Here is a 26,621-nt window from a genome sequence, read left to right on the forward strand (position 1 = left end):
CTGATTTCTCGTCACTTATTTCCTGTCCACAGACGTTGGGCACGTTTAATCTAAAAACGGCGTGCACCGTCTCGCTGCAGAATGACCAGTTATATATATGTATGTGTGCCTCACTCCTGAGCGAGTAACTGTGTGTTTTGAGCACAGGGAACTATATTTTGCAAGCACATAAAATACAAAATAATTCAGTTTGAGCAAACAAAAAGCTGTTGCATGCTCAATAAATGTATTTGCATGTTTGCGGTTATCCGTATTAACGCACAGAGTGAAAAAGTTGAGCGAAGGAGAGACATGACCCGAGCGCAGCAGCGTGGACCTGCGCGCAGAGAGAGAGAGAGTTTTGGAGAGGGTACGTGAGTAAACTGTGTGAGAGGGGTTATTAGTGCACGTTAATATGGATAATAGCAAACATGCAAATACATTTATTGAGCACGGAACAGCTTTTGTTCGCTCAAAAGAATTTTTTTTTGCCAGAGTTAATTCCTGTTTAAAAATGTTAATTTTACGTGCTTGCATAATACAGTTCTGTGCTCAGAACATACAGTTGCTCGCTCAGAATATATATATATATATATATATATATATATATATATATATATATATATATATATATATATATATATATATATATATATATATATAAAACCAACCACATGTCCCAGGGGACTTGCTAGGTTGAGTCGGAGCTGAACGTGGCCTGGATGATGAGGCCTACAATCGATTTGCTACATTGATTTTTGTAATAGATTTCTTTCCCTCCCAGTCGACCAATCGGTTTTCATCATTTTAGCTGTGCTTCTCATTATCAAAACGTGACGTTCAAATGCAAAAAACAATCACAGAATCTCACACCGGGAACGCGGCAAAATCCATTTCAGCGACCGATTGCGCGCGACTAAATAACCACTTAAAAAGCGACCGACTTCGCCGCGTTTGAAGGCAGCTTCGGACCACAGAGCTCGGAGTCGGATGTGCCAGCACGGCACAAGAAAACACACAGTGAGAAACTGATACAGGTTATGTTCTTGCAGGCTGTTCCAGGTTTATTTTTGTCACTCTTTATGTTGCCTTTCACACCCAGATATAAAATGAACACGATGAAATGGGGGATGTTGCCTGCGCTCCTGCACAAATGGCTCACAGAGTCTGAAAGCCGTGTCACATTATCTACTATTTTAAACCGGCGGACGGCACCGAGTCCTCGCAGCCTTTTTGAGAAGGAGCGTCAGAAGTGTGTCAATCGGTGAGAGCCGACACCGGGGGTCAGACTCTCCTTTTAGGGTCTGTACAGTGAAAACAAGCGAAGCAAAAACGCAGGAGAGCAGAGAGACTCTGAGAAATGTGCAGGTCCCGATCTACAAAGCATTTGTTACAGCCATCGTGGCTCCATCACGAGTAGGGCTGCAACTAAAACGACAGAGTTACATCATCAGTCCATCTGCAAAATGTTAATCATTTGTTCTAAAAAAAAAAAAAAAAGTAGAAAAATGGTGATACATGTCCATCACAAGTCGGCTTCTTCAGATCGCTTATTGTGCCCGAGAGCCCAGAGAGCTCCCGTTTCCCACCGTACGAGACGATTAAAAAAAAGAAAGTCGTCGTGAGATTTTCAGAGACTAAAAAAAACAGATCTTTTGGGCGTTTTTTTTTTTTTCTCCTTTGACTATTACACCAGAGTGGGAGGTAATAATCAAACAATCAAAAACAGTCTCACAACGATCAGATCAGCAGTTATCGTACTAAACGCTTCGACAAACAAATAGAATGAAAGAAAACCAACGAGCTTTAGAGGAAAACATCCTCACGTGCCTTTTAAACCCAACACACCTCTTTTAGGATGATTATTTGCTCTCCCTCGTGTGTGTGTGTGTGTGTGTGTGTGTTTCTCTGTCTGTGTGTGTGGGTGTGTGTGTGTGTGTGTGTGGGGGAACAGTTTTTAAGATGAAAGTAGAGAGCCAGCCATCTCGGGGCCTGGCACTGGTTAAAGTTCCTCAGGTGAGAGGGCAGAGTGCGCACAGCGTGACGCTCAAAAGCCCCTCTCACTCCCTCCTCCTCCCCCCTCCTCCTCCTCCTCCTCTTCTTCCTCCTCCCACGTAGACGATCGGATGAAGTTTTTGCCGCCGTGGTGTTGCTGGCGCCCGTCACTCGTCCGAGCCGGCCGAGCGTTTCTGGTTCCTCTTGCGAGGAGATCTTTTGGGAGACGCCTTGTCTGGAGGAGAAGCACAAACACAGAGCGTGACTGATGGGACAAATAGAAAAACATACCCGACGAGTAACATTCACTTTGATTTGCTTGGAATTAGGTTAAAAGAAAAAAAGGTTCACAGGTTCTCAATGCTACATTTACACGTGGCCGGCTATTTTCATAAAAACTGACATTTCAACCTCTCGGTTTTCAAAAATAACATCGTGCACAGCTGTCAGTTTTCAGAAAAGTGTTCGTTGACGTGTGTGTGTGTGTGTATATATATATATATATATATATATATATATATATATATATATAAGGGGTGTGGGAAAAAATCGATACAGCGTAGTATCGCGATATTTTTCGTGGCAATACTGTATCGATACACAGACGCCAAGTATCGATCTTTTATGATATATGTGTTGGTCAGTCTGTCTGCTTGACAATCACATTTTGCAGCAATAAAACTGAAGTGTGATGAACAAACAGAGAAATGTATCTTTTTAGATACAACAGATGTTGACAAAATTGTCCTTTCGGGACATCATTTGAAATTGGGAAAAATCTGAAGTTGGAAAAAAGGTAAATACATTGCAATATATTGCAATATCTTTAAAATCGCAATAATATCGTATCGTGACACAAGTATCGGGATGATATCGTATCGTGAGGCCTCTGGTGATTCCCACCCCTAATAAATAAATAAATAAATAAATAAATAAATATATATATATATATATATATATATATATATATATATATATATATCTCTATCTATCTATCTATCAATCAATCAGAATCCAGAAAATAGCAACAGCAGCAACCAATCACTTCCTTGGCTGCCTAAACCTCCGTTTGTCTCAGTTTACGTGCAAACGAAGATGTCAAAAGTCTAAAACTCTGGCCGGAGTTTTTAGAAAGACTCGGTTTCAGGGGAGAATTCTCCGTTAGCGTGTAAACGAAGGGCACAAACGAAGGGAAATGTCTCCGTTTGTAGAAATAACCATGTACGTGTAAACAGGGTCAAAGTCTGACTGTAAAAACAAAGTATGTATAAATATGGTTGTGATCATTTCTCCTGGTCACACCGGCCCTGAGAAGGGGCGCTTCGTGAGTTTTCAAAGTAAGTAGTCGTGTTTCCGTTCATTTGTCAAGAAAACCTTTGAAATGTCTCACACTCACACACACGATTGATCAGCTAGTATCGGCCGTGTTTCATGCTGTCTCGACACGGAGACACATTGAGGGAATGTGCGGGAGGACACCGACAGGAAACAGCTGGCAAGTCCTGAGAGTTAAACGTTGACTGTGTCAGAACCACAGACTGAATAATATTAAATGGACACAGCTTGTGTGAAGTCACCCGTTGGTTTGTGGAGATCTGCTATGAGTCAGCCATCCGTGTTGCAGATGTGAGGATTTTAGACGAGAGGGAGGAGCCATAGACTGTTGTGACGGTAGCTGAGAGTTGGCAACGCTGCTTAGACCCTTTCACCGGCAATCTGGATGCAACTGCTGCTGACAGCTAGCCTACATGATTCTAGTAAGATTTAGCTTCGCTAGGGGTTTAAATATATAGCTTTGTCCAATAGTTATATTACATATAAGATAAGGCCGTGAACGGTCAATGACATCATAGCCACGCCCTAAAACACCCCCTGCTTTAGTGCCGATTTTAAAATCAACGAGACCATAATGCAAAAAAATGATAATGTTGTGTTGCAGAAGACTTAAAACTAGCAGGTGAGACCATAAACTCATGTTTCACTCAAATGTTTACTGAGGTAATAAATCAAGTGAGAGGTGGGTCACTTTCTCGCAGACTTCCACAGAAACTGGCGCCCCCTGCTGGAATTCAGAGAGAATTCAGGTTTAAGGCACTTCGCCGAACCGGATGCTTTGTCCATTAATATTATACTGTCTGTGGTCACAACTGACCCAACAGAAGGAAGGAGTTTCCACATCACATTTAGCATCAACTCTTTTTCCACAAAAGGCCAAAAAAAGAAACCACACATCAAGCCAGCGTACAAGCGGTTTGCAATTGAGGAAGTTTTATCAATTTTGCCGATTCCATACAGCTTTTCTAATGCCGTACTTTAAAATGCATAAACATACAGTATGTGTCAGGGGTGTCAAACTCATTTTCACTAAAGGGCCACCCTGGAAAAAGAGAATCGCACCAAGGGCCAGACTTTAAAGTTTGTTTTTGTTCAGACTTCCGTGGCTTTCTAAGACATTTGTCACCTCTTTGTAATTTTTTAGCTTTTCCCGACATTTTTGAACACTTTCTGTCGCATTTTTGTTGACATGAAGCCCTACAAAAGTCATCAAAAGAGTTCCTTAGCCATCAGAGAATTTAGCAAGTCAAAATTTATTGTGAACCCAAATTTATATACGGGGAAGATCTAAATCTGGCCCTTGAGTTTGACACGTGGTATATGTGAATGGAAACACGACTACTGACTGGGGGACTGCACTTACAATCCTCCTGCCATGCAAGAATACAGTCAGTCTAGTACAAAGTTATTATTATTTTTCATTAGGGCTGGGCAATAGATCGATATATCAATATCGTGACATGAGAATAAATAATATCTTAGATTTTGGACATTTTAATATGGTAAGTGTGGTCTTTTCCTGGTTTTAATGGCTGCATTAGAGTAAAATTATGTAATTCTGAGACTGTTCTAGCTATTGTATTATTTGCCTTTATACACTTACCGGTAGTCATTAAATCGACAGGTCTAAAAGATTGTTTATTAAAAATGCAAATAATATTTTGTGAAAGCACCAATTGTCAATCCTACAACATCGTCGCAATATCGACATCAAGGTATCTAGTCACGAGTATCGTGGTATTTGTTTTTCTCCATATCGCCCAGCCCTAGTATTCATTCTCAGTAGCTCAGAAAAGAAACAAACACTGTCCAAAAAATATTACACAAAACGCATGCAGATGATTTCACCGAGCCACGTTTTGGTGGGATCGGACCGTGAAAGAGATGAAACACAAATGCAACTAAACTTCCAAAAAGGAGAATGAGGGAGATGTCATAGTCATTCAAAGCAGAGATGCTCCGAATGCTTTTTCTCAAACTGGCTGTAGACAAATTATTTTTTATTATTATTTTTTTCGACTAATTGGTCGTTTTGGTCTTGGTCAACTTAGATTATTTAGTCAATTAGTCATGTTTGATGCTTTTTTTCATGCTAAATGACTTATTTCCAAGAAACGTACGAGCACATCTCTGGTAAACACAAGAATTAAAGGTTGACATTTTACCTAACAGATATCACCGGGAAACCTTTTTTGATTACTTTCATTAAGGCAGTTATTTCTTGTATTACATGTTTTCTGAAATGTTGTGTTTAAATATGCAAAGGAAGCATCTTATTCAATATATGCATCCTTTTGCACGACTCTTTGCGGAGAAACTCAGATTTACAGACCTGTCGATTAAATCGACTAGTCGATACAATTGAATGAGTGTTAGTTGACTAAGAATTTCTTCAATCGAGCACAGCCCTAGACATTTTAGCCTTTTATTTGTAGAGGACAGCTGAAGACATGAAAGGGGGAGAGAGAGAGAGAGAGAGAGAGAGAGAGAGAGAGAGAGAGAGAGAGAGAGAGAGAGAGAGAGAGAGATGCAGCAAAGGGCTGCAGGGCGGAGTCGAACCCGCAGCCTCTGCGTCGAGGAGTGAACCTCTATATATGTGGGCGCGTGCTCTACCAGGAGAGGTAACCAGGCGCCCACTATTAAAAAACACTTTGATGAATCAGAGCATCTGTACTTTTAGCGAGCGCACTCATTTGAGAAACAACACTCCAACATCAGCACAGCATTTAGATTTTAGGACACACACACACACACACACACACACACACACACACACACAAGACCTCACCTCTGCGACTCTGCACTGAAGACGCAGGAAAACATGACAGCGAAGAAGGCAGAGAAAAAGAAAGAAAAGAGTGCGTTATCCTCATGCACAGTGAAGGCTGCAGTTCATACAGGAGCAGGTGAAGCAGGAAGGGAACAGAGACACCTACACCCACACCCACGCTCCTTCTGTGGGAGGGAAGAAACGTCAACGGACCTAAAAACGTCTGAGCGGCAACAACCACCGTTCTGGATTATCAGGAGGAACGGTTTTTTTTTTGTTTGTTTTTTTTAAATCATTAAGCAGTTTCCTCGGCATTCTGTGAAGAATTCGGTCACCTTTTGCTGGTTTATACAAGATATTGTTCTGTTGTGCTACAAACTACAAATCAAAACTAAAATCGTGATCATCATTTTGGCCATAATCGTGCAGCCATAGTTTTATCAGGCAGTCCTTCCAGAAAAATGCTGAGTTTTTTTGTGATTGTTGCGGGGCAAAAATCCTTGATTATGCGGCACATTTTTTATTAAACAATTAAACAACAATGCAATATGCTATATGATATTTATGCAATTTAATGCGATGAAATTGCGTGAACTTGCAAAAATTGCGGTTTGATGAAAAAGAGAAAAAAAAAGTATTTCATTTATAGTTTTGATGCCTTCAGTGAGAATCTACAATGTAAATAGTCATGAAAATAAAGAAACATTGAATGAGGTGTGTCCAAAATGTGGGCCTGTACTGTATATAATAATATATTAATAATATAATGTATATTATGGGACAAAAATGCAGGGATTATGAAATCATCCAAGCCCCGCATATTTTGCGTAGAAAACCGGCAATTTATGCAGCGTATTTGAAAAATTGTGCATCAATATGCGGACTTTGGCTGATTATGCATTGAATTATATGATCGCATAATCGCGTTTTTCTGGAGGTACTGAACAGGAAATATGTTTGCAGCGCTCCAGGTCACAATTACACGACGGTCTTGGCAGACAAGATGAAAAGATTTCATCTTTCAGGACTTTGTAAATATCAGATCTAAATGAGTCAACAATCTGAGCACACATTCACCGCCAGCTTTCCATATTTGATACTTTATAATAAAAACACACAAATCTTTAGTAGCTCCACTACAATAAGACATGTTAAGACAGTTGTACTTTGATTTGAAGTCTCTGAACGTTGGGTTTTCATAGTGAACTGAAAACAAAGGGAACATTGAACAGAAGTGTAGCGATAAAAAAGGTGCAGAACACAGAAGCTGGTGCGCGAGCGGACGAGTGTGTGTCGAGGAGAGGGACGTACTGATCTGGTTGAGTGTTTCCTGAGGGATCCAGCTCAGGTCAACGTCATTGTGGCTCGAAGTTCCCATTTCCACCTTTGGAGCGGGACGCCTCCTCTGTTCACGCACAGGGAACAATTCACAGGGACATTAATATAAGAGATGCAGTTAAATACATATACAAAATCATGGGCCATTGGCATAAAGCACATCTCTCTCTCTCTCTCTCTCTCTCTCACACACACACACACACACACACACACACTAACGGGAAAGGTCAATTCAAGTTTCCCTAAGGATCTTCAGGTCACATTTTAGCTAATTACAGAGTTTAAAAAGGGGAATGTTTTGCATTTTAAATGAGGATCATTTTCTCTTGAATAACCAACATACAGTTGTGCTGATAAGTTTACACGCCCATGCTAAATTTGACTAAAAAGAGGAATAAAAAAAAAAATCTTTTGGAAATTGAGCTTAATGCCATAAATAAAAAAAATAAAAAATAGGAAAAATCCAACCTTTAAGGACACCGATTATCTTTGTGAATGAATAATGTATCGTAAATAAATAAATGTTCTTCCTTAAAATACAGGGGGCATAAGTCAGTCCACCCCTATGTTAAATTCCCATAGAGGCAGGCAGATGTTTATATTTAAAGGCCAGTTATTTCATGGATCAGGATACTATGCATCCTGATGAAGTTCCCTTGGCCTTTGGAATTAAAATAGCCCCACACAGCTATTAGCCTAACTGAAATAAAACTCAAATCAATTTCCAAAAGATGTTTTTTTTATTCCTCTGTTTAGTCAACTTTAGCATGGGTGTGTAAACTAAACTAATGAGCACAACTGTACATGAAACCAACTCACTGTTGTTCAGACTCTCTCTCTCTCTTTTTTTTTTTTATAAAAACAGCCGTACCTTTCTGGACTCCATCAGCTGGTGAAGGCCTACGATGACCAGCAGCCCGAGGCCCGACAGGAAGACGTACAGGAAGATCCTGGGAGAGACGGAGGGAGGGAAGAAGGAACAAATGAATGTCCGAGAGGGAGAAGAAGAAGAACAGATGCAGGAATAAAAGAAGGGATTTCTAGTTCTACTGAACTGCGGATAAGTGGGACCATCCCCACTTTGGCCACTCACTCAATATGCATCTTGCACACTACTTTGCACTAATACTTTTTGCACCTTACATCCCACTCCATGTGTACTCGTCTTGATATTATGTCTTACTTGTATATATGTATTTTTGTATTTTATGTTGATATGTGCCTATATGTACTGTATATTGTTTATTGTACAGTATGTGGCAAGGCAAGGCAGCTTTATTTGTATGGCACATTTCAGCAACAGGGCAATTCAAAGTGCTTTACATAAAACATGAAAGAGCAGTTAGAAGACAATTAAAAACAATTTAAAAACAATAAACAAATTAAAAACATTAAAAGACAAGAATAAAATTGATAGTGCTGTATAAGAATAAAAGTTATAGTGCAGTATAAGAAATTAAAGTTAATAAAATAGATTTAAAGAAAAGCAACATCAAAAAGATAGGTCTTTAGCTTAGATTTAAAAGAACAGAGTTGCAGCGGACCTACAGGTTTCTGGGAGTTTGTTCCAAAGATGTGGAGCATAAAAACTATATCACTATTTGTCTACTGAATGTTTACTACTACGTGTCTATTTGTTGAATGTATAGAGAGTTAACACCTACCAAAGTCCAATTCCTTGTGTATGTAAGTACCGTATTTTCCGGACTATAAGTCGCACTTTTTTTCCTACTATGGCTGGTCCTGCGACTTATAGTCAGGTGCGACTTATATATCAAAATATATATAATTTAACATGTTTTTACATGTTAATTCATACTGAAAACATTACCGTCTACAGCCACGAGAGGGCGCTCTAGGCTTGTGACAACTAGAACGCTCCTCCTAAAGACAACTGAGAAAGAAAAGAGATAACAAACTGCAGGTAGTAAAATATGCAGCCCCGAAAACGGTAATCGAGCAGCAGAAAGAGTTTGAAATGAGGGAGAAACTTATGAGGGAGACTGGAGAAAAGGTGACTCTTACTGCAATGAAGAAAACAAAGAAAGCTAATCGGCTAATCGTGGGCTGAAAGCTAGACGGCCAGAGGTGGAGGAAGGAGTCGGGAGGGGCTCGACAACGGTGCAGCTTCGTCTCCACGCCTTTTAATACCTCCATGCTCCACCCCCTGCTAGCTAGTTGTTCTGGGTGCTATTGTATATTTCAATAACTGTTAATGGGTTACGTTAACATACCGGACACCTACCGTATTCAGCGTATTGTTCTGTGTGCTATTGTGTAGTTGAATAACTGCGACTTATAGTCCGGTGCGACTTATATATGTTTTTTTTCTCTTCATGACGCATTTTTTGACTGATGCGACTTATACTCCGGAGCGACTTATAGTCCGAAAAATATGGTACACTGATTCTGAGAGGAAATTAAAAAACGAGATTCAGAAACTTACGTCTCTCCGTCTAATCCGTCCTCTCTCTCGGTGATGGTGACCGTCTGGTTGAAGACGGCATCCTGGAAAACGTTTCCCTGCAGAGAGAAAGAAGGAAAGAGAAGCAAGAGAAGGGAGAAAAGAGAAAGCAACAACAGAGAGAAAGGGAAGATCGGCAAAGAGTGCAGAAGGGTCAGAGCGGTGAGATAAGAACAGTAAAAACAGACACCGGTCAGTCTTTCTGCCACTTAAACATCAGGTTAACTTGAAAAACAATCTGCAGTTTCTTTCTTTTCAAGAACATCAACTTCAAAAGGAGCACTAATCTCAGTTCTACCTAGAGGTGTTGAAATTAATCTAATAATCGACGCATCGAATCGTGGACATGGACGATGCTGCATTGATTATTTCTGTTTATAATTTAATGTAATGTAGGCCTAACAACATTTCTGATTTACATATTCCGTTATGTTTTGCACATTCAGGTAGTGCCATGTGCTCAGTGCTGTATAGTTTTATGTATCCAATTTATTTAGTATTAGAGCACTGCAGAATGATTGGCTGTTGAAGCTTGAAAAGCTATGAATTAAATATCCTACATGGCTTTAATAGAAACATTTATTTGACGCATCGAGATGCATCGTGATATTGAATCACTGACATGATAATCATAACCGAATCGGGAGATCAGTGAAGAGTCACACCTCTAGTTCTACCGTCCAGAGTCTGGCTGTGTCGGACTCTCCCGGTGATTTTTTTACAGTGGCATTTAAATATTAATATTATTTTTCAAGCAGTTTTGTTGATCTCTACTAGTAGGTTGTTTTTCTTTAAAGGAACACGCCGACTTATTGGGAATTTAGCTTATTCACCGTAACCCCCAGAGTAAGACAAGTCGATACATACCCTTCTCATCTCAGTGTGTGCTGCAACGCTGTCTGATGGTTCCAGCATTAGCTTAGCCTAGCACAGATCCTGCAGGTAACTGGTTCCAACTAGCCTAGCCTAGCACAGATCCTGCAGGTAACTGGTTCCAACTAGCCTACTGCTCCCAATTGTGACAAAATAACGCCAACATGTTCCTATTTACGTGTTGTGATTTGTAGAGTCACAGCGTGTACACAAAACAACGTAACATGAGACACAGCCGTCTTCTAAAAGTAAACAAACCGGGAACTATATTCTCAGACAGGCTTGCTGCGAGCATATCACTCCGCCCAAGTACTATATTCTTCCGCCTGAGAATATAGTTCCCGGTTTGTTTACAGTTAGAAGATGGCTGTGTCTCATGTTATGTTGTTTTTTGTACACGCTGTGACTCTATAAATCACAACATGTAAATAGGAACATGTTGGCGTTATTTTGTCACTTATTGGAAGCAGTAGGATTACTGGAACCATTCACCTGCATGTTCTGTGCTGGCCTGATGCTGCTGGAGCCATCAGACAGCATTACAGCACACACTGAGATGAGAAGGGTATGTATCGACTTGTCTTACTCTGGGGGTTACGGTGAAGAAGCTAAATTCCCAATAAGTCGGCGTGTTCCTTTAAATCATACTGTCTCCCACCCCCCCTTCTCCTTACATTGCTGTCCTTGTAGTTGAGGTTGATGACGAGTCCAAACGGCCGCCCTCCCATTGGCTCTGCAGGGATGAAGGAGTACTCGAAGGTGGCCTGTCTGCCGCCGGGAACCTCGATGCCGAGCTGGAGAGCGGTGAAGTTCTGGATGTAGAACTGGTAATCCTGAGAGGGAGGAGACAGAGCCGCAGTTAGACAAGAGCTGCACAGACCTGCTCATTCGTCACGTTCCTGTACTAATGTCACTCGAAGCAGAGTTGGGGCTCGTTCTTGTGCTATAGGAGGGAAGTGGTTTAGAAGTGTGTTTAGGGCTGCTACTAACGTTTCATTTCATTGTCGTTTAATCTGTCGATTATTTTTCTCCATTGATCGATTAGTTGTTTATAGAGATGTTCTGATACATTTCTTCCTTCCCGATACAGAGTCCGATTCTTGAACTTGCAGAACGGCCGATACGGAGTACAGATCTAATACCAGTGTGTTAAAAAATACATATATTCTACTAGGTTTTAACAGCTGTATACTGCTATCCCTGTATGGATGGGATACGATTTCTATCTTTGTCAGGGATGCACCAAATCCAGGATTTGGCCAAATATTGGGCTTTTTGGCGGGGTTCGGTTTCTGTCGAACCTTAGATATCTTTCCCACCGAATCGAACCCTACGCTTGTGCTACGCTGGTCGATGTAATGACGGCGCCGTTGATTACGGGAAGGTGTTTACGTAGTTGGAGCGCTCAATGCAGCAGGCTGTGAGAAAGTAGACATGGAACTGGTGAGCAGAAAAAGTTGTTGTTTGGGCAGCACTTTCAGTGAAAAGAATGCCATTCAAGTCCAGCTACATGTTCAATCTGCAATGCCGATTTGTCTGGTGGTGGCGAGGACCCTAAACTATAGACAACATGGCCGCCGTTACATTTGTTATGAAAACATCTGAAAGAATATGAGTTGTGCATGAAGGACTCTCCAGACAGCAGCCAGAATGCAGCAACTTCAGGTACGGCAAAGGAAGGACAGTCCCTGTTTACTTCATTCATGTGTTTACTGGGTTCATGGACTGAGGATGGGAGGAGGATTCGGTATTCGGTTTCGGCAGAATCTTCACCAGTGGATTTGGTATTCAGCCAAACCCCAAAAATCTGGATTCTGTGCATCCCTAGTTTTAACAGCTGTATACTGCTATCCCTGTATGGATGGGATATGATTTCTATCTTTGTTGTACAGTCTGGCTCAGGTTAAGCTCTTTGCAAAACATGAACAAATACAGTGGCTTGCATAAGTTTACAAACCCATGCTAAAGTTGACTAAAAAGAGGAATAAAAATCCATCTTTTGGACCATACCTAGAGACTGGCAAGGTTTTTATTTCAGTTAGCCTAATAGCTGGTTTGATTTGCATTGAGAGATGATCTTATGGAAAGTACCCCATGTCAATCTCTAGGTATGGTGAAGGGTATGTGATGATGGGGGGGGCTAATTTAATTCTAAAGGCCAAGAGAACTTTATCAGGATGCATAGTATCCTGATCCATGTAATAACTGGCCTTTAAATATAAACATCTGCCTGCCTCTATGGGAATTTAACATAGGGGTGGACTGACTTATGCCCCCTGTATTTTAAGGAAGAACATTTATTTATTTACGATACATTATTCATTCACAAAGAAAATTCATGTCGTTAAAAATTGTTTTTTTCCTAATTCTTTTTAAATTAAGGCATTAAGATCAATTTCCAAAAGGAGGATTTTTTTTATTCCTCTTTTTAATCAACTTAGCATGGGTGTGTAAACTAATGCAAGCCACTGTATAAAGAGAATAAAATGAGAATTATCTACTTTGACTAGGTCACAACAGAAAAAGAACATCAATAAACTAATTTAAAGTTTCTTCGGGGCTATATAACGTGGTATCTGACTGGTGCATAAACTCCAGTACTTGACGATACCAATACCAGCATTTGAAGTAGTATCGGAGCCTTTTCTGAAACTGGTATTGGTCCATCTCTAGTTGTCTGGGTCAGTGCTTCCCAAAGCCCAAGACGACGGCCTTAAATGTCTTTCTTCGTCCACAACTAAAAGATATTTAGTTTACGGTCAGTGAAAAATATTTACATTTAACAAGCTGACATCAGAGATGTTTTATTAGAAGTTTTTGTACCTGTGGGTAACGGAAAGAAGCATCCAGAGACTCCACGACGAAGTTCTCCGATCCCTTGTTGGTGAAGCCGAGCAGGAACTTGACGATGTTGTTGGCAGGGAAGTCTGGAGAGAGAGGATGAGTTAATTCTGCTGTTGCATGTCTAAAATATTGTCTTTTAGTTTACTGCCATTTACTAGTGATGTTACGTTCTGTGCCGAGGCTACGAAGCGCACTTTTCGAGAAATCCCGGAAGTTTTCCGTGAAGTGTGTATCGAGGTTTTGAGTACTATACCGAGTATGTTTACATGCACACCAATATTCAGAATATGACAATATTCTGAATGTGACACAGGTCATGTAAACAGCATATTGGATATTCAGAATGCTGCCTTTTTTCAGAATATACAGTGCTCGGCATAAGTGAATACACCCACGCTAAAGTTGACTAAAAAGAGGATTTTTAGGAAAAATATCATCTTTTGAAAATTGATCTTAATGCCTTAATTAAAAAAATGAGGAAAAATCCAACCTTTAAGGACACCAATTTTCTTTGTGAATGAATAATGTATCGTAAATAAATAAAATGTTCTTCCTTAAAATACAGGGGGCGTAAGTCAGTCCACCCCTATGTTAAATTCCCATAGAGGCAGGCAGATGTTTATATTTAAAGGCCAGTTATTACATGGATCCAGGATACTATGCATCCTGATAAAGTTCCCTTGGCCTTTGGAATTAAAATAGCCCCCCCACATCATCACATACCCTTCACCATACCTAGAGATTGGCATGGGGTACTTTCCATAAAATCATCTCTCAATAAATCAAACCAGTTTTAGGCTAACTGAAATAAAACCATGCCAGTCACTCTTCTTTCAGCGTCTTCTTCTAGTTTCAACTTTCTGTTACGATGTGTAGTGGAGGGTGCAAGGAGAGCGTGATTAACAAAAACGAAAACGTCAGTCTTCTGGACCCCACAGTCCTTTGCTCTGGAGCCCGGCATCACCACACAGCCAGTGTACAGTACCGTCTTTCATGAGCTCATCTGGAACTCCCAGACAGCAAGCATGTTTGGTTAGGTCTGTTTCTCTCTGCCGTTGTTGTTTTTTTTCCACAAAGAACCGACCTGGTTAAAGTTAACTGATGTTACAGAGGTCCGTCAAAACAAGCGCTATCAGAGCAATGGTCATACAGTATAAAACCAGCCATATGCTAGTTAATAATTGGGCAAGTTGTCTACTTTACTAGTCACTGCGGTCAGTAAGCAGCCATCATTTGGGGGAAGATTGTTTTGGTTCAAATCAGAAAAAAAAAAAAAGAACTAGAATTTGTGATTTTTTTTTTCTATCTAGGATGTGGTGGACAACGGCAGAGAGAAACAGACTCACTTGCAGTTTGGGAGCCCCAGGTGAAGTTGTGAAAGCCGCCACCGTAGATGTACGGTAAAGCCAGAAGCTGAATGCGGTCAAGCCGTTCAGGGAGAGGAGGGGCTATTCCATATTCGCTGTTTTTCTTCAGCATTTAGCGGCCATCAAGAACATTTTTAACATTAGGCGTACAGTACAGGCCAAAAGTTTGGAAACACCTTCTCATTCAATGTGTTTATTTTCATGACTATTTACATTATAGATTCTCACTGAAGGCATCAAAACTATGAATGAACACATATGGAATTATGTACTTAACAAAAAAGTGTGAAATAAGTGAAAACATGTCTTATATTTTAGATTCTTCAAAGTAGCCACCCTTTGCTTTTTTTGATAACTCTGCAAACCCTTGGTGTTCTCTCAATGAGCTTCATGAGGTAGTCACCTGAAATGGTTTTACCTTCACAGGTGTGCTTTGTCAGGGTTCATTAGTGGAATTATTTCCCTTATTAATAAAAAAGCAAAGGGTGGCTTCTTTGAAGAATCTAAACTATAAGACATGTTTTCAGTTATTTCACACTTTTTTGTTAAGTACATAATTCCATATGTGTTCATTCATAGTTTTGATGCCTTCAGTGAAAATCTACAATGTAAATAGTCATGAAAATAAAAAGGAAACACATTGAATGAGAAGGTGTGTCCAAACTTTTGGCCTGTACTGTATATATATACTGGTCAGGTCCAGATGGATTGCATCTCCCGGTACTTACGGTACTGTGGAAAAATGAGTACCGGCACGTTTCCAGAATTTTGGTACAAAGTTGGTACCGAAGTACCGGTTCTCGCGACATCATAGCTAGTCATGTCGCCTTCGCTACCATTTACAGTTCAGGAGACTTTGGAGGACACGTACCGTCGCCTTTGACGAACAAGATGGTGGTGTCAGCGTTGGGGGAAGCTTTCACCTCTCCAACCAACGCTTCTTCCTCTTCATCTTCTTTTTCTTCCGTCTAGACACACAGACAGACACACAGGCCCACAGACAGACACACAGGCCCACAGACAGACACACAGGCCCACAGACAGACACACAGGCCCACAGACAGACACACAGGCCCACAGACAGACACACAGGCCCACAGACACATAGACCCACAGACACATAGACCCACAGACACATAGACCCACAGACACATAGACCCACAGACACATAGACCCACAGACACATAGACCCACAGACACATAGACCCACAGACAGACACAGACAGAAGTTTAATTTCTCCAAGTATCAACACAGAGCTTCATATTAGGATTGTATGTCATACTCTGAGGTTATATCCTTACTTCTTTACACAATTATCTTTCCCTCATAAAACAGAAGCAGTTGATTTAATCTCCATTATACAACAAGTATATCCGACAAATCCGGCGATCTGATTGGTCAGCTAGACATTTAGCTGACCACCAGGAAATGAGTCGGGGGGGGACATGCAACGCTACCAAGCCACGGCCATGCGCTCTGTGTCACTGCGACGTGTAGTTACATTTTTAAGAGGTGCACATAAGGCTACGACGTAGAGTCGGCATCTCCACGTACCTACGTACGTAGCCACGGCATATTTTTAACGCAGAGCTGTGTAATGGGGCCTTAAAATGTTGGCCCGACAGAATATGGCCCGAGCCCGACAATTACATTTTGATTGACAGCTTTTTAGAAGCCCGAATCAGTTTGCAGCCCGACATTATTCAAATGTGCGCACGCACACACAGCTCTTTAGCCTTTCGTCAAGAATGAGTCATTTCTACAGGTTTTAACATCACGTATTCATGACTAACGTAGGTAGGGCTGCAACTAACGATTATTTTCATAGTCGATTAATCGGTTGATTATTTTCTCGATTAATCTATTAGTTGTTTGGTCTCTAAAATGTCAGAAAATAGTCAAAAAATGTGAATCAGTGTTTCCCCAAAGCCCAAGAGGACATCCTCTAATGTATTGTTCTGTCCACAACTCAAAGATATTCAGTTTACTGTCGCAGAGGAGAGAAGACACTAGAACAATATTTACCGACAATATTTTGACTTTTGCCTAAAAACATTTACTGAAACCGACTAATAGATTATCAAAATAGTTGCCGATTAATTTAGAAGTTGACAACTAATAGATTAATCTTTGCAGCTCTAAACGTAGGCTATAGGCCACTTTGAAGTCGGAACAAAGAAATAAAATAAGTCCCCCAGAGTAGAGCTGGGCAATATATCGATATTATATCGATATCGTGATATGAGACTAGATATCGACTTAGATTTTGGATATCGTAATATGGCATAAGTTGTCTTTTCCTGGTTTTAAAGGCTGCGGTACAGTAAAGTGATGTAATTTCCTGAACTTACCAGACGGTAACTGTTCTATTATTTGCCTTTACCCACTTAGTCATTATATCAACATTACTGGTGATTATTTATCTAAAATCTCATTGTGTTAATATTTTGTGAAAGCACCAACGAGTCGAGTCGCCATGACAGTCTGGCTTTGAATTTCCGGAGAAAACAAACCCCATGTGACGCGTTCGTCCAATCAGCTGCCGGTTTTCATTTTCTGGGGCGACAACACAGAGTAGCGCCGCCTGCTGCTATGGAGACGTATTACGTTTCTCAAGACGGTGTCTCCTCAGTGTGTCCTGAGGCAGTTTTTTTTGGACCTCGGGGACCCGACTGATCATCTCGACTGATCATCTCGACTGGCTTTCTGCCGATGGTCGGCCGTCTGGTTGGTGTGTACCGGCTTTTAAAAAAAAAAAAAAAAAAAAATCACTCACCAGTTCCACGTTCTCGTCGTCTTCCACTTCCGCCTCGTCGTCTTCGTCTTCCGCCTCGCCGTCGGCGGTCGCGTCATCCACAACGTCGTCTTCCACCGCCTCGGCCTCCTCGTCCTCCGTCAGATCCTGGGCGCTCGCCATCGGCCCTGATGGAACATAGGGTTTGTTTTCGTGATTAACATTAACATACAAAACCCCCTTCGTCATCACCCCCCCACTCAGACATGTGACAACACCATAAGCCCTAGGGGTGGTAATCACGAGAGGCCTCACGATACAATATCATCACGATACAATGTCTGCTATCATTAAAAAGGTCCCATGTCATGAAAATTTCACTTTATGAGGTTTTTTTAACATTAATATGAGTTCCCCCAGCCTGCCTATGGTCCCCCAGTGGCTAGAAATGGTGAGAGGTGTAAACCGAGCCCTGGGTATCCTGCTCTGCCTTTGAGGAAATGAAAGCTCAGATGGACCAATCAGGAATCTTCTCCTTATAAGGAGCAAGGTTACCTCCCCTAGTGACAACACCATAAGCCCTAGGGGTGGGAGTCACCAGATGCCTCACGATACAATATCGCGATACGATATTATTGCGATTTTAAACATATTGCAATATTCTGCGATATATTGCAATTTATTACCTTCTTTTACAACTTCAACTTTTTCCCAACACATATATAATAATTAGGACTGCTCCACTTAGTCGATTACTCGACTAATCATTCGTTTTGGTCTTAGTCAACTTAGATTTCTTAAGTCCATTAGTCATGTTTGATGCTTTTGTTTCTTGCTGAATGACTTATTTCCAAGAAACGTACGAGCACATCTCTGGTAAACACAAGAATTAAAGTGGTGCTCTTTGCGGAGAAACTCATATTTACAGATCTGTCGATTAAATCAACTAACCGGTACAATTGAATGAGTGTTAGTCGACTAACAATTCCTTCAATCGAGCACAGCCCTAGTGACAACACCATAAGCCTTAGGGGTGGGAATCACCAGAGGCCTCACGATACGATATCATCCCAATCAATACTTATGTCACACGATACAATATTATTGCGATTTTAAACATATTGCAATATTCTGCGATATATTGCAATTTATGACCTTTTTCACCCAATTTCAAATTACATCTCCAAAAGAAAACTGTCAACATCTGTTTTATCTAAAAAGATACATTTCTGTTTGTTCATCTCACTTCAATTGTATTGCTGCAAAATGGGGATTGTCGAGCAGACAGACTGACCAACACACATATATCATAAAAGATCAATTCTTGGCGTCTGTGTATCGATACAGTATTGCCACGGAAAATATTGCGATACTATGCTGTATCCAATTTATTCCCCCACCACTAATAAGCCCATCACACACGTCTCCCCCCAGCACAAAGCTTCTTAAGAGACCTCTAGAAAGTTAAGGCATTTTCCCCAATTCCTAGTCTAGACATCCAACCTGCCAAACCGTTTATAAGACATCTTTTCAAAACGCACCAGCCATCTCACAAGCCCGATCCCGGATTGACGGCAGCCCTTCATTCTTCCATCCTCTTAAAATAATCTGTCTTGCTATCATTAAAAGGTCCCATGGCATGAAAATTTCCCTTTGGAGGTTTTTTAACATTAATATGCGTTCCCCCCCAATGCCAATGAAAGCTCAGATGGACCAATCAGGAATCTTCTCCTTATGAGGTCATAAGGAGCAAGGTTACCTCCCCTTTCTCTGGTTTGCCCGCCCAGAGAATGTCCCTCTCTCATGAGAGGGAGACATCATGGCTTTCAAACGAGCAAAGTGGCAGTTGGTCAAGGCTACACCCCCACTTCAGATACAGTATTAGGGGACCACTAACGTCTAAATAAAAAGAGACTTCAGATACAGTATTAGGGGACCACTAAGGTCTATATAAAAGAGACTTCAGATACAGTATTAGGGGACCACTAAGGTCTATATAAAAGAGACTTCAGATACAGTATTAGGGGACCACTAAGGTCTATATAAAAGAGACTTCAGATACAGTATTAGGGGACCACTAAGGTCTATATAAAAGAGACTTCAGATACAGTATTAGGGGACCATTAAGGTCTATATAAAATAGACTTCAGATACAGTATTAGGGGACCACTAAGGTCTATATAAAAGAGACTTCAGATACAGTATTAGGGGACCACTAAGGTCTATATAAAAGAGACTTCAGATACAGTATTAGGGGACCATTAAGGTCTATATAAAATAGACTTCAGATACAGTATTAGGGGACCACTAAGGTCTATATAAAATAGACTTCAGATACAGTATTAGAGGACCACTAAGGTCTATATAAAATAGACTTCAGATACAGTATTAGGGGACCACTAAGGTCTATATAAAAGAGACTTCAGATACAGTATTAGGGGACCACTAAGGTCTATATAAAAGAGACTTCAGATACAGTATTAGGGGTCCACTATGTCTATATAAAAGCATCCAAAGAGCACAATGTCATGGGACCTTTAAACTACACTGGACCCAGCTTCTTATGTGCTTATTCATCGCGTTTAGGATTGACCCATAAATAATCTCAAGCTGACTGAACCTGGGTCCCTGCAATCCCACAGAGGTTATCATGTATCCCTGTCCAAAGTTCCTGGACCTTATCACAGGACATGAAGTAATTAGCCAACCTTTGTCTTACATTTATTTAAAGGAGGTAGATTTGTCCCCCTCAAAAAAAATATGAAAGACAACCCGGTCCCCAAAAGAGGCAAAATAATTTCATTTAGGAGGCTCAAAACATGTTTATATCCTTATTAACTGTAAATATGTTTCCCAACAATTTCAGACACCCCTACAGTTGACCGTAGCATCTTAGCCTCGCATCGATATCTCTTTTTTTGTGTGAAATAAAGCTGCCTAAGTACACTGGGAAAGGTAAAACAAAGCAACGATTGGTGCATAAAAATTCACCAGCATGCAGGACATGAAGTGTTTGAGGCTCAAAGTTTTTCTGGGGGAGGTTGCCCCAGTTATAATGTGTGTGCCCCCCAATGTTGAAACAAACCTACGCCCTCGATCCACGCCCAGTCCCACTGAGCAAGACAAAGAAATGGTCACAAACACACGGCGAAAGACTGTAATTTTCATGTGTGGTTCAAAAACATTGCCACATGAAAAAGGATGAAAGGGCGGGACTTGGGAGTTGATGGGAGATTTGATTGGAAGGTCTACACATTACAGGGACAAAGACATAAAATAGATACTGACTGTGGCCTCTTCCTTTACCCCCAGTTATAGAGAAGGAGGCTAAAGAAGAGTACAGATACTTCATCTGTTGCTTCAGGTCAAACATGTGCATGCTGACATATGGCGATGTCGTGAGAACAGATAATTTGGTACAAAGGCAATCCTAAAAACGTGACAGGATGCAATTCTTCGCTACACGTGTTCTAGTCTGTCACTAAACGCAGACGAAGGCCTGCCAGCTTTGCAGCTGCTGAATCTGTCTTCATTTTAGATTGACAATGGTCAGATTTTTTTGTGAGTTTTTAAAAGAGGCGGCGAGTCAAGCTGGATGCCCCTGATATGCAAAAGAAGTAGCCTACATTTAACTTTATGTAAAAATGAGAAGCAGGCAGCGCTTCTACCAGAATGCATTGCTCTGCGGCTTACACAGACAATGAATAGGAAGCGTGGAAGTTAAGCTTGCCAGTGGACACGTCCCATAACTCAACATACACTCTGAAGCCTCGGCACAGCACACATCATTTCTTATTATAAAGTTTAGCTGTGAAATAACAGTGTAATAATCTTCTATCCACAGGCCATCAGACTACTGGACACTCAAATACCCCACCCCTACACACACCTTCCCCTCCTAGACCACACACACGTTCTTTTTTTGTCTTGTAATCGCGACTAGTAGCTCGAGTGTGACGTCGCATCCATGTCGGAAAACGAGTAACCGCGGGGTTGTTGCTTTCTTTGTCACACGATACTACGAGTCGGAGAAAAGATGGATTTTTGTAACATTTTTAGTAACATTTAGGATTCTATTCACCCAGTTATTGACATATTACACAAATATATTTCAGTTTGATACATGAAAATTACGTTTTGATTAACATTAACGTTGGGCTACTGCTCTGCTTTCTGCTCCAGACTCGGCTTAAAGCCATTGTTGTCATATAGCGACCGAGCGTCTCTAGCCAATTTCAGCTGCACAAGCTACAAAATAACTAATCAGGCGGTATTTAACTCCTAATAAGACTGTAGAGACATGTCTATAGGTAGCAGTATACAGCACTATGTTTAACTCCTAATAAGACTGTAGAGACATGTCTATAGGTAGCAGTATACAGCACTATATTTAACTCCTAATAAGACTATAGAGACATGTCTATAGGTAGCAGTATACAGCACTATGTTTAACTCCTAATAAGACTGTAGAGACATGTCTATAGGTAGCAGTATACAGCACTATGTTTAACTCCTAATAAGACTGTAGAGACATGTCTATAGGTAGTAGTATACAGCACTATGTTTAACTCCTAATAAGACTGTAGAGACATGTCTATAGGTAGTAGTATACAGCACTATGTTTAACTCCTAATAAGACTGTAGAAACATGTCTATAGGTAGCAGTATACAGCACTATGTTTAACTCCTAATAAGACTGTAGAGACATGCCTATAGGTAGCAGTATACAGCACTATGTTTAACTCCTAATAAGACTGTAGAGACATGTCTATAGGTAGCAGTATACAGCACTATGTTTAACTCCTAATAAGACTGTAGAGACATGTCTATAGGTAGCAGTATACAGCACTATGTTTAACTCCTAATAAGACTGTAGAGACACATGTCTATGTAGCAGTATACAGCACTATGTTTAACTCCTAATAAGACTGTAGAGACATGTCTATAGGTAGCAGTATACAGCACTATGTTTAACTCCTAATAAGACTGTAGAGACATGTCTATAGGTAGCAGTATACAGCACTATGTTTAACTCCTAATAAGACTGTAGAGACATGTCTATAGGTAGCAGTATACAGCACTATGTGTACCACTTCTTCATTTGGTTACAACAAACACAAAAGTGCTTAAAATTGTAGAAAACCACAATGTTTAATACGTGTGATGCACGACGTAGCCATCTTTGAAAGTGAACTCGGGGTCCTCTGAGTTCAGACGACTTGTATAAACGACCTCGGGGGGCGCTCTTTTGCAACTTCTGGTTCGTAACTCCGGAAAACAACTCGTAAATCGACTTCGGTGGACACACACACACACACACACACACACACACACACACACACACCTTCCCCTCCTAGAATCCCCACACACACTCCCATCTTCCCCTCCTAGTCTCTCGTCCACACACACACACACACACCCCCATCTTCCCCTCCTAGACTCTAGTCCACCCACACACACACACACACACACACACACACACACACACACACACACACCCCCATCTTCCCCTCCTAGACTCTAGTCCACACACACTCCCCATCTTCCCCTCCTAGACTGTAGTCCACACACACACACTCCCATCTTCCCCTCCTAGTCCACACACACTCCCATCTTCCCCTCCTAGACTCTCGTCCACACACACCTTCCCCTCCTAGACTCTAGTCCACACACACACACTCCCATCTTCCCCTCCTAGACTAGTCCACACACACACTCCCATCTTCCCCTCCTAGACTAGTCCACACACACACACTCCCATCTTCCCCTCCTAGACTCTAGTCCACACACACACACACTCCCATCTTCCTCTCCTAGACTCTCTATCTATATCTATACACACACAGCTTGCTAGGCAAAGTGCACTTTATAAATTTTCTCTCTTTTTTCAAACTTTTTAATTATTAGTTTTAGCTTTATTGTATTTTTTATCTTTTTGTATTCGTTGTGTAAGGAAGAAAGGCAAAGCAAGCTTTTCATTGCATGGTGTAAGTTGTCTTTACTGTGCATATGACAATAAACCTCTTTAAACTTGAAATATGTCACAAATACTTAGTACGGAAGTCCTCACGGAAAAGGTTAAAGGGCCGTGTGCGTTTCTCTGGATTTAAGCGTGTTGACCTCGTCCTGCTTTATAATCAAACAAGACATGGATTTCTCACTTTTAAAATATTGGACCTTTATCGCTAACAACATACCACATTAGCTAGTTTAATACAACTTTTTATAAATACATTGAGGCATTGATTACTGACAACAATATAATGTAGTTAATTGAGCGTTTAGACTTCATTTAATAAAGGAGTATAACGTGTTGTGTGTCCAGGAGGCTGACTGACAGTTAGCAGCGCTACTTAGCTTCGCGACTAACAGCTAAGGACACGTCAGTCTAAGCAGGTGGGTAAACTGCACGTAGCGAACTGTGTATCATATATGTTAACAATTAAACATTCAGAGAAAGAGACGCTACGTGTAAACACTTCATAACTCCCCTAAACGAGTGAAAAGCGTGTCATTTATATACTTTCAGCTAGCACATGTCAAATGGAGAACGGCCTGCTCCTTCTTACCCACGGCAGCTAACGGTAGTTAGCCGCGCAGCTAACACTAGCATGTTTAAAGCTAACTAAACAACGGTGCCCTTTCTTCCTCTACCAACCGTGCAGCAGCTGTGTTAAAGACTTACCTTTGACGAGGAGGGTCGCCGGGAAGGCTAGCAGCGCTAGCAGCAGCAGTTTAGGGAGAAATTTCATCATTTTTGGAGCAGAAATCAGTGCGTTCTCATTCAGTGTCAGACAGCTGTGAGTGCCGCTTCCGCTACAGTTACTACGACGCATGCGCACGAACACAGGGAGTTCTTCTTCTTCTTCTTCGTCTTTAGGGTTTATTTGGCGGTTGGCAAACCAACTTAAAGGTGCACTAGCGCCGCCAACTGGACTGGATTGTGAACAAGAGATAAAGAGAGAAAAAATAATTAAATAAAAGAAACCAGATTATTATCCTGGTACACAAGGCCCAACATGATACTGTTCCACTTACAGCAGAGAAAATTAAAAGTGTGCTTGTTATAATATTTAAGATTCCTTCCCATAACCTTCTGGGGTATGTGGTATATGGTATGTGTAGTGGTATGTGGTATATGGTATGTGTAGAGGTATGTGGTATGTGGTATATGGTATGTGTAGTGGTATAAGGTATGTGGTATATGGTATGTGTAGAGGTATGTGGTATGTGGTATATGGTATGTGTAGTGGTATATGGTATGTGGTATATGGTATGTGTAGTGGTATATGGTATGTGGTATATGGTATGTGGTATATGGTATGTGTAGAGGTATATGGTATGTGTTATATGGTATGTGTAGAGGTACATATGATATGTGGTATATTGTATGTGTAGAGGTATATGGTATGTGGTATATGGTATGTGTAGAGGTATATGGTATGTGGTATATGGTATGTGTAGAGGTATGTGGTATGTGGTATATGGTATGTGTAGAGGTATGTGGTATGTGGTATGTGTAGAGGTATATGGTATGTGTAGTGGTATATGGTATGTGTAGAGGTATGTGGTATATGGTATGTGTAGTGGTATATGGTATGTGGTATATGGTATGTGTAGAGGTATGTGGTATGTGGTATGTGTAGAGGTATATGGTATGTGTAGTGGTATATGGTATGTGGTATATGGTATGTGTAGAGGTATGTGGTATATGGTATGTGTAGAGGTATGTGGTATGTGGTATATGGTATGTGTAGTGGTATATGGTATGTGTAGAGGTACATATGGTATGTGGTATATTGTATGTGTAGAGGTATATGGTATGTGGTATATGGTATGTGTAGAGGTATATGGTATGTGGTATATGGTATGTGTAGAGGTATGTGGTATGTGTAGAGGTATATGGTATATGGTATGTGTAGAGGTATGTGGTATGTGGTGTATGGTATGTGTAGAGGTATGTGGTATATGGTATGTGTAGAGGTATGTGGTATGTGGTATATGGTATGTGTAGAGGTATGTGGTATATGGTATGTGTAGAGGTATATGGTATGTGGTATGTGTAGAGGTATATGGTATGTGGTATATGGTATGTGTAGAGGTATATGGTATGTGGTATATGGTATGTGTAGAGGTATGTGGTATGTGTAGAGGTATATGGTATATGGTATGTGTAGAGGTATGTGGTATGTGGTATATGGTATGTGTAGAGGTATATGGTATATGGTATGTGTAGAGGTATGTGGTATGTGGTATATGGTATGTGTAGAGGTATGTGGTATATGGTATGTGTAGAGGTATATGGTATGTGGTATGTGTAGAGGTATGTGGTATGTGTAGAGGTATATGGTATGTGGTATGTGTAGAGGTATGTGGTATGTGTAGAGGTATATGGTATATGGTATGTGTAGAGGTATGTGGTATGTGGTATATGGTATGTGTAGAGGTATGTGGTATATGGTATGTGTAGAGGTATATGGTATATGGTATGTGTAGAGGTATATGGTATATGGTATGTGTAGAGGTATATGGTATATGGTATGTGTAGTGGTATATGGTATGTGGTATATGGTATGTGTAGAGGTATATGGTATGTGTAGTGGTATATGGTATGTGGTATATGGTATGTGTAGAGGTATGTGGTATATGGTATGTGTAGAGGTATATGGTATGTGGTATGTGTAGAGGTATATGGTATGTGTAGAGTCTAAAGGATGATTTATTAACTATTTGTAACTTTGCGTGTGATTGGTCGACTGGTCCTGTGTGGCTGTGATTGGTCGACTGGTCCTGTGTGGCTGTGATTGGTCGACTGGTCCTGTGTGGCTGTGATTGGTCGACTGGTCCTGTGTGACTGTGATTGGCCGACTGGTCCTGTGTGGCTGTGATTGGTCGACTGGTCCCGTGTGACTGTGATTGGC

General features: G+C 40.8%; 1 protein-coding gene across 2 annotated transcripts; it reads right to left on the reverse strand.

Moving 5' to 3' along the window:
- Nucleotides 1-2,061: 2,061 nt before the first annotated feature.
- Nucleotides 2,062-24,551, reverse strand: ssr1 (signal sequence receptor, alpha). 2 transcript variants are annotated; one of them, XM_028569349.1, is made up of 10 exons: nucleotides 24,386-24,551; nucleotides 17,743-17,888; nucleotides 15,837-15,933; nucleotides 13,578-13,681; nucleotides 11,429-11,587; nucleotides 9,864-9,940; nucleotides 8,289-8,367; nucleotides 7,391-7,484; nucleotides 6,098-6,112; nucleotides 2,062-2,209 (listed from the first exon to the last, which is right to left on the reverse strand). In XM_028569349.1, exons 1-10 carry the CDS (start codon nucleotides 24,534-24,536, stop codon nucleotides 2,142-2,144), a joined length of 990 nt encoding a protein of 329 aa, XP_028425150.1. In that variant the 5' UTR covers nucleotides 24,537-24,551; the 3' UTR covers nucleotides 2,062-2,141. The 2 variants fall into 2 exon arrangements, with proteins under 2 accessions (XP_028425150.1, XP_028425151.1); XM_028569350.1 differs by lacking the exon at nucleotides 6,098-6,112.
- Nucleotides 24,552-26,621: the final 2,070 nt, after the last annotated feature.

The sequence above is a fragment of the Perca flavescens genome, chromosome 22, assembly GCF_004354835.1.
Source record: "Perca flavescens isolate YP-PL-M2 chromosome 22, PFLA_1.0, whole genome shotgun sequence".
Lineage (NCBI taxonomy): Eukaryota > Metazoa > Chordata > Actinopteri > Perciformes > Percidae > Perca > Perca flavescens.

Excerpts from the sequence above, each read along its gene's own strand:
- ssr1 (XM_028569349.1), bottom strand. The coding sequence starts at position 24,536 with ATGCGTCGTAGTAACTGTAGCGGAAGCGGCACTCACAGCTGTCTGACA. Across the intron at positions 9,941-11,428 it reads TCAACTACAAGGACAGCAAT|GGAAACGTTTTCCAGGATGC; the intron begins GTAAGGAGAAGG and ends TTCTCTCTGCAG. Across the intron at positions 8,368-9,863 it reads GACGGATTAGACGGAGAGAC|GATCTTCCTGTACGTCTTCC; the intron begins GTAAGTTTCTGA and ends CGTCTCTCCCAG.